A 12,469-nucleotide genomic window follows, 5' to 3' on the forward strand; every position below is an offset into this window, starting at 1 on the left:
ATATGTCATAATGAAACCCATTGTTTCATATTTGAACCTAAAACTGAGATTAAAAACTTTCAGAGAAATAGCTTTTCTAGATGAAAAAACACACTGAGGTTCATTGTGGTCATATGCTCAACCTTCAAGTTACAGCTTAAGATTTCCATGCAAACACTTGTCTCTCCACCCTTTCTATTTATGGTGTGATTTTTGGAGCCAGTGCAGTTTGGGAGGTTGAGACCTCACCAGAAAAAGTAATTCTCAGGGAGGCATGCTGTGTGGTTTCTATCAGCACCTACTTCCTGTCTTGGGTCGCAGGCCTGTTTTACAGTGATGTAAGAAATGAGGGGTCCAGCCATCTGCTCCTGCTGCTTTGGAGTCACCTGCTGCTGTATTTCTCCTACCTTGATGGGCTGTCTTGTCTCCAACTGTGAGCCAAGATAAATAATTTCTCCTTCAGGTTGCTTTGTTGGAGATTTGTCCACACTGAAAAGAAACTTACTGATCTAAGGCATACAAAGTGTCCTTTGCTGACCAGCCCCGCAGACTCTGCCAACCTGAAACACTGCAACAGTAGATCTCAAATGAAATAGTTTTCTAACCACTGTTTCCTTATAGGAAAAGAAAAGTTTTGACTTCAATCCCATGATCTGAATTTACATAAAAACCAGGTAAATATCAACCCATGATCAACTCCAGACTTTATAAATATTAAACAACTCACCATTGACCACCTAGTGTGTATATTAAGCTCCCCCGAGAAGCTGTAGCAAAGTATTCATTTGTTTTTAAGTCTTGCATTTGTACTGTCAGGAGTGGAAAGCAATGAACACATCTTCATTTTGTTGAATGATTACTTGAACAATATCCATACCTGGTTTTTTTGCATGCACATCCTCCTCCTTGTTGTCCTCCTGATGCCCAGCTCTCCACTGTGTTAAGGCTTCTCGGAAGGACTGAGCAGATGCTTCTTCATCAAAAGGCATTTCCCACATGGTCTTGTACCTTGGATTTCCATCTTTCCCTCCTTCTGTGGCTGTAGTTTCTACCTAACCAGTTAAAAATGTAGCAAAGACTGTTTATTAAATTACCTGCATCTTAGAAGGACATGAAAAAATGCATTTAACTCTGAAGGATAGATTTTTATATAACCCTCATTTAAATGCTCTATTGTGTTCTTTAAAACTCTATTGGCAGTTATAAATGGTTTGCTCAGAAGTTATCACTGTAAGATCCTTTAAATCCAATGACTTCATTTTATCCCCGGTCATCCCTTCTACAGATGTTCTGGTTCTGTACATATTATCTATCCTTTCTCCATCCCCAATCCTCTGCTACTTGCAACCTTCCCACATTACAGCAGTTTTCTTGATACAAGACAGGGTCTCATTCTCTATGTAGCCAAGATTGGTCTCAAACTTGAGAGGTATCTACTTTGGACTCCTGAATTACAAAATTATAGGCATGAAATCACACCAGTTGATATGAGTATAGATATGTATGTACCTGTAATTTTATGTATTCTAATATAAACCTCATGTTCTTAGTGTATCGAAAACTTTGGCTACTCTGAAATACAAATTCTCTCAGCATCTACAAAGCTTTGGAAGAACCTTCTCCTTCCTTGTTCTACACTCTTACCTCCTCGGTCATTCACTGCTCCAGCTAACCTTAGGATCTTGGAGACTTGAGAACTATTATGGACATTTCCTCATCGGGACTTTACACTAATTGTGAGCCCTTTGCATAGTTTTTTCACAGCCATTTTGCTCATGCCATTCAATTTCTCCAATATTACCTTCCTACAGAATTCTCCACTAGGACTAGTTACAATGATTAACTCCTCTGAGACCTCTTTTCTGTTTGCTTGCTTGCTTGTTTTCTTCTTTAGCTTATTTCTGAAGCAGTTTACTCTACAGATCCCGTACAATAAATCTTGTGTGAATACTGTTTTATATCATTTCATTAGTACATCATTAGAATATAGTAGCTTCCCTTAACAAGTAAGGAAAATGGTCAATCAATTTCATGAAAGTGACCCTAACCCTAACTATAACATAAAAGTTTGTGTAGCACATTGTGTGATCAGTAGTTAATCTAAATAACTGCCAGATTTTAGGATCCATCTTCCTTTTCACACTGCTGAATTTGCTTGTCACCTCAACTTTTATATTTTGAGTATATAAAGAAATATACTAAAAGCAATTCTAACTAATACAAAATTGATATGTCACATCCTGGTTTTTACTTGAATGTTTCTCTCCAACCTTCATACAATTCCTGACATGGTCAAAATTCTCAAAAGTCATATTGTCAAAAAATTGTTTTCACCAAAAACAATAGTTTTCAGTGGAATCAAAGTAATCTTAGAATTAGTTTTTTAGTCTAAATTTGTTCAATTACTAAAAGAGTTAAATACTGATTAGCAATATGATAAAATAACATCCCCAAATGTGCATCTGTGGTGAGAGATATAAACAGCAGTCACTGCACATAGGACAGGAGATATCCTCCTTTGTCTTCCTCAGTTTACCTCAGAGCTCTTCTGAAGAAGCAGGGCTTTGGGTTTCTGCTGACTTTTACTGGATGCTTCTGTAGGATTTTTTCCTTCATTGGGTGGATTTACTTCCTTTATAAATTGATGAGCAGCATCTAACACGTTGGATATGATTTGACATTTTGGCTATTAAAAAAAAAGAAAAGTACTGTCAAGAATCTTAATGTGGGAGTCTCAGTAATTTACAAACAACAAATCAAGTTGTCAGTGTTGTATGACTCGTTAAATACAATACAATTTATATATTTTAGTTTTATTATTTATTTTTCAGATAATAATATATTACTTCCCTCTCCCCATCCCTCCCTTTAAACCTTCCCAGATGCCCAGATGCCACCTATTGCTTTCTTTCAAATCTATGACTTTTTCGTTTAATGTTGTTTCATGAATACATTCATATATATATATATATATATATATATATGTGTGTGTGTGTGTGTGTGTGTGTTTGTGTGTGTGTGTGTGTGTGTGTGTGTTTTCAAGGCTGAAAATTGGGTATTAGGTAACCACTTGTGTTTCTTTCTCTTTTTATTATTATTTTTTTTTATTCCTTAATTCTTTAATCTTTTTTACAGTCCAACATTTATCCCCTCCCTTTGATTGTTCCACATCCCACACTGCCCTCACCCCCACGTCTCCAAGAGGACATCGCCACCTCTCTACACGACCAGACTTCTCCACTACCTGGGGCTCCAAGTCTCTCAAGAGTTAGGTACATTTTCTCTGATTGAATCCAGACCTGGCAGTTCTCTGCTGTATATGTGTTATGCTGGTTATGTTGCCTGTTTGGTGGCTCAGTGTCTAAGAGATCCAGGGATTCCAGGTTAGTTGAGATTGCTGGTCTTGCTGTAGGGTCGCCCTCCTCCTCAGCTTCTTCCAGCTTTTCCCTAATTCAATCACAGGGGTCAGCAGCTTCTGTCCATTGGTTGGGTGTAAATATCTGCATCTGACTCTTTCAACTGCTTGTTGGGCCTTTCAGAGGGCAGTCAAGATAGGCCCCAGTTTGTAACAACACCATAACATTAGTGTCAGGCCTTGGGGCCTCACCTTGAGCTGGATCCCACTTTGGGTCCATCACTGGACCTCTGTGTCCTCAGGCTTTTCTCCATTTTTTCCCTGCAGTTCTTTCAGATAGGAACAATTCTAGGTCAGAGTTTTTGACTGTGAAATGGTCACCATATCTCTTCATTTGATTCATTTTCACCACGTTCAGTAACCTTTAGTTGCCTGTATTTCTTTGTACATGACTGGGGTCTAGCAGGCTTTCTCTCCATGGAGTTTAACTCACTATTTTGATTTTTGCTGTTAAGCTCAATTTGAAGCATTCATCTTGGTGAGACTTTAGGCCTGAAGCTTTTGACATTACTAGGAGAAACAATTCCACAGCAAGCACTCTGATTCCATGGCTCTCTCATTCATTCTTTGTTTCCAAACTCCTTCAATGTTCCTGAGCTTCTGGTGTAGGAGTTGTTTTTCATAGGTTCATGTATTGGGGCTAAACTTCAGACTTCTAAATTTTGATTGCGGGTGGTTTCTTGTATTGTCTCTGTTACAAAGAGAAGTTTCCTTGATGAGGGGTGAAGATCACACTTATCTGCGGATAGTTAATGAATACTTAGAGTGTAGTTATGGAGAATGCTCGCTTAGTTCCAAGATAATTACAGGTTCTCTTCCAAGGTCTAGGACTCCACTAGTTCTGAGTAGTTGGATAGGATTCCAGTACCCAGAATGATTTCCCTTTTTTGGGGGCAGTCTTATGCCCAAATAAAGAGCTGCTGTTACAGCCAGGGTATTAGTGCCACTACTGTACCCTAAGTGTTATAGTACTAAGCTGTCCCTTATTGTGGTTCATGGTAATCATAGCTGGGTAGAACTATTGGTTGCTTCCCTCCTTCGGAAGCTAGTGTGGTGCCTTCTGATATCAATCATCCTAACAGTAGCTACTATCTACTGGGAGAAATAATTGAGTCTCATACTTTTCTAAGCATCTTTAAAAAATTTAATGATTTAGTCCTCAAGAAAACTCCAAAATGTATTGTTTTTCTGTTTTAGTAATAGAGTAATTCAAGCTCAGAAACTTGAAGTAAGTAGTTTAAAGTCACATTGTTAGTAGCAAGCAGAGCAGGGAGGTGTGTAAACCTAAAGATTAACAGCCTTTTCACTATGCTACCCTCAAAAAGATTGCTGTGTTACTTTATAGACTTTATGGACAAAAGCAAACCAACCAAACAGCAAACAAACTAACAAAAACAAAAAACCCTAAATATATCATATCTATAAAGATTGTAGGTAAGTTGTATTAAGTTTTCTTTTATATCAAAACATCTAGAGGAAACACATACTGTCCTGAGGTAGACAGCAGGATGTGCTCAGTCTGGACTTCCCTAAGACGCCAAGTCATTCCTCATTTGCAGTCTTCACACTGAAGAACCTACAGGAAATCCTTTCCTATTTTATCTTTATCTTCATCAGCTTTGTGTGCATATGGTCTCCTTCTGGAACCACTCCCCGCTTTTCTAAAAGGCCCCAGATTCTCCCCCTTCTATGTTATTTCACCTTCACCTCATTACCACCACCTATTATAAGGATTATACATCATCATTTGATGGACAACCATCTTGCTATATTAAGAAGCTCATAAAGTAAAGTGTGCCTTATAAAACGTCATATGGTTATCAGAGTGTCCACTAAATAGTATATTGTTAAAATAATGTATGGAAAGAGGCAAATGAGCTTGCAGAAGAGTTCAGAACAACTTAAAAAGTCATGTTAGAAATAACTTTGCCCCTCCCATGAAGGGGATAGAAATTTCACAAGAAGACCAACAGAGTCAACTAAGCTGGAGTTTAAGGGCTCTTAGAGACTGAACCATCAATCAAAGAGCATGCACGGGTAAGACCAAGGTCTCTGGCAAATATACAGCAGATGTGCAGTTAGTCTCCATGTGGATCCCCAACAACTGGAGTAGGGGTATCCCTAACGCAATCTCTCTGTGGAATTCATTCCCCTAATTGGGATGTCTTTTCTGGCCTCAATGGGAGAGCATGTGCCCAAACCTGCAGAGACTTGATGTGCCAGAGTGGAAAAATAACAGTGATGGCCCCATCCTTCAGAGGAGAAGGAGATGAGGGTGGGAGGAGAGACCTATGAAGAGAGACTGGTAGAGGCAGTGATCAGGATGTAAAATGAATAAATTAATTAATTAATGGAGAAAAATTGCCTAGGTCCCCTTAGGGGATGGCTCTGGTCAGGGGAACATTGAGAAGGTCTGAGTGGTCTCCTACCAGCAAGTAGGCTGACCCATCCCATGACTCTACAGAATTCTGTATCTAAATTTAAACTAAGTTTCAAAAGCAAAGCACAGAGTTTCCAGAGGCTCTCTAAGAAACTTAGTATCAACAACCCAAAAACATGTATCTCATGTATCAGAAAATATCCAGAGGAAGAGTACAGCAGGATTCAGAAGTTACATTTTTTCTAATCTTCTGCCATGGCAGTATTCCCACATAAAACTTTTTATGTAGTAACAATCTAAATAGATAAAATTACATTGGAATTGCTCAGATATGACCTTTTGCAATTCTATTAAGATGCACTGCTGTCTGAAATAGTAATAAATCAGTGATTACAAATCAAGAAGCATTATTTCACACTGAACTCATAGACTACTCATGAAACATGACTCTGTTCCTTACACACACATGTTGGTTCTTGCACTGTGCACAGACGTGTGACAGTCACTCCACATCGCTACCCTTCCTGATGGTTACTACAGAAATCTCTGCAGTCTTTGTTTTAAGAGACATTCACTGTAGTGAAATGCCTATGAAATGAAAACTTTAAAATACTGGAAAGAGAAAAATGAAGATTCTTTATTCTAGAACATGGGAAGATACCCTATGACAACAGACTGGCAGGATGAATATTATGAAAATATTACAAAACCAGAAAAGTTCTACAGATTCAATAAAATCCTAGAAAAGTTTAAATGATAGTCTTCAAAGACACACAAAAAATATTTTACTGTTCATACAAAAGCTCAAAAATAGTCAGGAAGCCCAAGCATCTTAAACAACATAGCGTTTGATTTCATATATTCCAAAATCATTGTACCAAAAGCATCATAGTTCTTGGCATAGCAAATGATGCATAGATACAGTAAAATAGAGGAGCTAGAAATAAATCAACACAGCTACAGCCACCTGATTTTAGACAAAGATACCAAAAACAAACATTCGAGAGAAGACAGCCTGTTAATGAAACGTTGCTGACAAAAGTAAACAAAATAAAAAACCTGGATATTCACATCAAGAAGAGTGAAGATACACACCTCCCTTTAAAAACAAAGCAAAGCAAAACCACAACTGCTTAATTACATTATTTGACAAAGAAGGTAAGAAGAAATTAGTATCCCCTCATATTAAAGTCTCAAAATATATAGATTCTTCCTAGAAAAAAACTACAGTTAACATTTGGAAACACATTTCTGAAAACTTTTATGTCTATTTAGAGGTACACAATTAAACTTCTGACACAAATCATAATATCATTCATTTAATACAAGCACTACCATTTTTATTTTATTTTATTTATTCACTTTACATTCTGCACGCTGCCCCCAGTCACCCTTCCCACAATACTTCCCCTACCCCCATCTCCTTCTCTTCTGAGAGGATGGGGCCCCCTGGGTATTCCCTCACCTTGACATATTAAGTCTCTGCAAGACTAAGCTTTTCTTCTCCCACTGAGACAAGACAAGGCAACTCAAGTAGAAGAATATATCCCATATAAAACAACAATTTTGGGGATAGCCCGTACTCCAGTTGTTTGGTACCCACATACAGACCAAGCTGCACACCTGCTGCATATATGTGGACAGGCCTAGGTCCAGCCCACGTATGTTCTTTGTTTGATGGTTCAGTCTCTGAGATCCCCAAGGGTTTAGATAGTTGATTCTGTTCCTCTTCCTGTGGATATCAACTTGAGTAATGTAACCCAATCTGGAAAGGACATTAATGGTATGTACATACTTATGATTGAATTGAAATATAGAATACCCCTGCTACAGTAGGTTCAAATGAGGAAATTTTAAAAAGTCATTAAAAATACAGATGGAGGGAGTAAACTGAATGGGAGAGAGGATGGTGAGGGGAATGGGAGGTCAGAGTCAGGTATACGGAAGGGCAGGAGAAATGGCCAAATGGCCATTAGAATTATGGAAATCTGCAACTGAAAGAGATGGGGGTCATATCCAGGATATGACACACAGATATAATGGAGGTCCCCAAGAATCAATCGGTGTTGGCTTAGTTGTTACCTGGAGCATTGGGGATATGGAATCTGAAAAGGCCATCTGCTGTAGCCAGAAAGGAGTGATAGAGACAACAACCCACACACAAGATCTTCAACGCAAAGATTACCTTTCTACAAGAAATGCATGCATGAAATAGGCAACCAGTAATGAAATTATAAAATCAGATCCAAGTACAAAAGTCTATATTCAACAAAACTGGAAAATCTGTAGGAAATGGACAATTTTCTAGACAAATACCAGGTACCAAAGTTAAATCAGGAACAAATAAATCATCTAAACAGCCCCATAACTCCTAAAGAAATAGAAGCAGTTATTAAAAGTCTCCCAACCAAAACCAGCCCAGGTCCAGATGGGTTCAGTGCAGAATTCTATCAGACCTTCATAGAAGACCTCATACCAATACTGTCCAAACTATTCCACAAAATTTAAACAGACAGAGCACTACCAAATTCCTTCTATGAAGCCACAATTACTCTTATACCAAAAAACACAAACATCCAACAAAGAAAGAGAAATTCAGACTAATTTACCTTACGGATATTGACACAAAAATACTCAATAAAATTCTTGCAAACCGAATCCAAGGGCACATCAAAACAATCATCCATCATGATCAAGTAGGCTTCATCCCAGGAATGCAGGGATGGTAAAATATACGAATATCCATCGATGTAATCCACTATATAAACAAACTCAAAGATAAGAACCACATGGTCATTTCATTAGATGCTGAGAAAGCATTGAAAAAATTCAACACCCCTTCATGATAAAAATCCAGAAAAGATCGGGAATTCAAGGCCCATATCTAAACATAGTAAAAGCCATATATAGCAAACCAGTAGCTAACATCAAACTAAATGGAGAGAAAATTGAAGCAATTCCACTAAAATCAGTGACTAGACAAGTCTGCTCACTCTCTCCCTACTTATTCAATATAGTACTCAAAGACCTAGCCAGAGCAATCAGCCAGAAAAGGAGGTTCAAAATGTTACAAATTGGAAGGGAAGAAATAAAAATATCACTATTTGCAGATGATATATTAGTGTACTTTAGCGACCACAAAAGTTCCACCAGAGAACTACTTAACCTGATAAACAACTTCAGCAAAATGTTGAGGTATAAAATTAACTCAAACAGATCAGTAGCCTTCGTCGATTCAAAGAATAAACAGATAAACAGGCTGAGAAAGAAATTAAGGGAATGACACCCTTCACGATAGTCCCAAATTACATAAAATATTTTGGTGTGACTTTAACCAAGCAAGTGAAAGATCTGTATGACGAGAACTTCAAATCTCTGAAGAAAGAAATTGAGGAAGATCTCAGTAGATGGAAAGATCTTCCATGCTCATGGATTGGCAGGATTAATATAATAAAGATGGCCATTTTGCCAAAAACAATCTACAGATTCAATGAAATCCTCATCAAAATTCTTACTCAATTCTTTATAGAGATAGAGAGCAATTTGTAAATTCATTTGGAATAACAAAAAATGCAAGATAGAGAAAAACTATACTCAACAATAAAAGAAGGAAAAGTCACCATCCCTGACTTCAAGCAGTATTACAGAGCAATAGTCATAAAAACTGTATGGTATTGGTAGAGAGGCAGGCATATAGATAGTGGAACAGAACTGAAGACCCAGAAATGAACCCATACACTTATAACCATTTGATCTTTGAAAAAGGAGCTAAAACCATCCAATGGAAGAAAGAGAATTTTAAACAAATGGTGCTAGTTCAACTGGAGGTCAGCATGTAGAAGAATGCAAATCGAACCATTCTTATCACCATGTACAAAGCTTAAGTCCAAGTGGATCAAGGACCTCCTTATCAAACCAGATACACTCAAACTAATAGAAGAAACGTTGGGGAAGAGTCTCAAACACATGGGCACTGGGGAAAATTCCTGAACAAAATACCAATGGCTTATGCTCTAAGATCAAGAATCAACAAATGGGACCTCATAAAACTGCAAAGCTTTTGAAAATCAAAAGACACTGTCATTAGGACAATAAGGGAACCAACAGACTGGTAAAAAAATCTTTACCAATCCTACATCTGATAGAAGGCTAATATCCAAAATACACAAAGAACTCAAGAAGTTAGTCTCCAGAGAGCCAAATCATCCTATTAAAAATGGGGTACAGAACTAAACAAAACATTCTCAGCTGAGGATTATCGAATGGCTAAAAAGCACCTAAAGAAATGTTCAACATCCTTAGTCATCAGGGAAATGCAAGTAAAAACAACCCTGAGATTCCACCTCACACCAGTCAGAATGGCTAAGATAAAAATCTCAGGTGACAGCAGATGCTGGTGAGGATGTGGAGAAAGAGGAACACTCCTAAATTGTTGGTGGGATTGCAAATTGGTACAACCATTTTGGAAATCAGTCTGGAAGTTCCTCAGAAAATTTGACATTACACTACCTGAGGATGCAGCTATACCTCTCTTGGGCATATACCCAAAAGATGCCCCAACATATAACAAAGACACATACTCCACTATGTTCATAACAGCCTTATTTATAATAGCCAGAAGCTGGAAAGAACTCAGATGCCCTTCAACAGAGGAATGGATTAAAAAATGTGGTACATCTACACAATGGATTACTACTCAGCTATCAAAAACAATGATGTCATGAAATACATTGGCAAATGGAATGAACTAGAAAATATCATCCTGAGTGAGGTTACTCAATCACAGAAAAACACACTTGGTATGCACTCATGGGTAAGTAGATACTAGCCTAAAAGCTCAAATTACCCAAGATGCAATATACAGATCATAGGAAGCTCAAGAAGAAGGAGGACCAAAATGCAGATGTTCCCACTCCTTAAAAGGAAGAAAAATATTCATAGGATGGGATATGGAAGCAAAGTTTAGAGCAGTGCCTGAAGGATTGGCCATTCAGAGCCTGACACACATGTGGCCCGTATATATACAACCACCAAACTAGATAAGATTGATGAGTCTAAATATGCATGCGGAAAGGGAGTGAATATAGATCTCTCCTGAGAGACACATCCAGAGTATGTCCAATACAGAGGTCAATGCTAGCAGCAAACCACCAAACTGAGAACAGGACCCCCTTTGGGGGAATTAGAGGAAAGATTGAAAGGGCTGAAGGGAGGCTTGCAACCCCAGAAGAACAACGCCAACCAACCAGGGATTAAACCATTACCAAAAGACTATACATGGACAGATCCAGGGCTCCAACTGCATATGTATCAGAGAATAGGCTTGTTGGGGCACCAGTGGAAGAGAAAGCCCTTGGTCTTGCCAAGGTTGGACCCCCAGTGCAGGGGAATATAAGGAAGGACAATAAGGGAGATGTATAGAGGGAATACCTGTATGAGGGGGGGGATGGAGGCATATGAACAGGAAACCAGGAAGGGGAATAACTTTTGAAATGCAACTAAAGAAATATATAATAATAAATTTAAAAACAGAACATAGCAAACCATATGTTTCACTATTAGACAGAAGTTTTAGAGCCAAGGAATATGATTTACTACCAGTATTTCAATGTTCTACCACACCCTTCTCTGATCCCCATAATTTGATGATAAGATTTCATCTGGTAACAATTCTAAATTCTCACCTCAACTTTTCTTCCCCTTAGAACGATATTATCTTTCAAATTATATTCAAAAAGTATTCATCACTCTGACAATACAGCATTAATCAAAGTGAAGAGAGCTGATATTTTGTAGTATTTTGGAGTGGATGACAGGCATTTTGTAGAAGTTAAGGTCCAAGAGCAAAAGTTTTATTTTTAAAATCATGGCACGCTTGATGGCATCTCTGTGCTGAAGGATGGTACCTTCCACTGTCAGCTAAATACTTCTCAGTGCTCAGTAATAAATACTAATGATCGCATTGACACAGCCATGAAAGTTAACACACAGCCCACACCATCTTACTTCGCAAGTTTGAATGCAGAACTGGGAATGCCTCCATTCAGGAATTTTTGCTTATTGTTTGATTTGGTGACAAGAGTGTCACTATAAAATAATGTGGGGTGGATTTTAAATTTGCGGTCCTGGTGATTCAGCCTCCAAACCATCATGTACAACCGCTTCTATACCAACTCTCCTTCTAAAGTGTTAACTTTCTCTGGTTTTCTACTTGGAAAGGTTTAAAAATTATTTATTGTAAACATAGACTTCATTCTAAATTCTCTAAAATTTGGCAGAAGAATCTAAAATAGATTGAGATTAATAGTTCAGGCAATACACACAAAGAAAGAAAAACATGTATTTTAACAACTCAAAGGTATTATAAATCAACTAGTTTCAATGACTAATAAATACTGATTATTTGAAATTAGGACTAACTATACACTTTTTTTCTGCAAGAACACATTATTGTCCTTTGTTTTGCAAGAACTAAATTTACCCATAAATGGATATAACTGTGATAGTCTATGTGTCTACCAAGTAAAAGTAATGCCTTCGAAAGATTTTGAGAAATTCGACTTAATTTTTAAGTTGGAATAGGGAGCAGTTGGGGGCGGGGAGACCAGGAACAGATGAAGACTGGACTATAAAAAAGGATTAAAAATAGAAAAAGTTAAAATTACTTATTTAAAAAATACTTTAATACATTGTAA

At 37.7% G+C, this 12,469-nt stretch overlaps 1 protein-coding gene across 14 annotated transcripts in view; it reads right to left on the minus strand.

Annotated features, from left to right (window-relative positions):
* Zbbx (zinc finger, B-box domain containing) overlaps window positions 1–12,469 on the minus strand; it is a 111,287-nt gene that overhangs the window by 55,673 nt on the left and 43,145 nt on the right. For all 14 annotated transcript variants that reach the window (NM_001029922.2, XM_063282111.1, XM_063282109.1 and 11 more), the window contains 2 exons: window positions 2,516–2,665; window positions 857–1,031 (listed from right to left, as the gene is read on the minus strand). In NM_001029922.2, the coding sequence (NP_001025093.2) occupies window positions 857–1,031; window positions 2,516–2,665 (325 nt within the window). The remainder of the gene's footprint in view (window positions 1–856; window positions 1,032–2,515; window positions 2,666–12,469) is intronic.

This window comes from Rattus norvegicus, chromosome 2, assembly GCF_036323735.1.
Source record: "Rattus norvegicus strain BN/NHsdMcwi chromosome 2, GRCr8, whole genome shotgun sequence".
NCBI classification, from domain to species: Eukaryota; Metazoa; Chordata; class Mammalia; order Rodentia; family Muridae; genus Rattus; species Rattus norvegicus.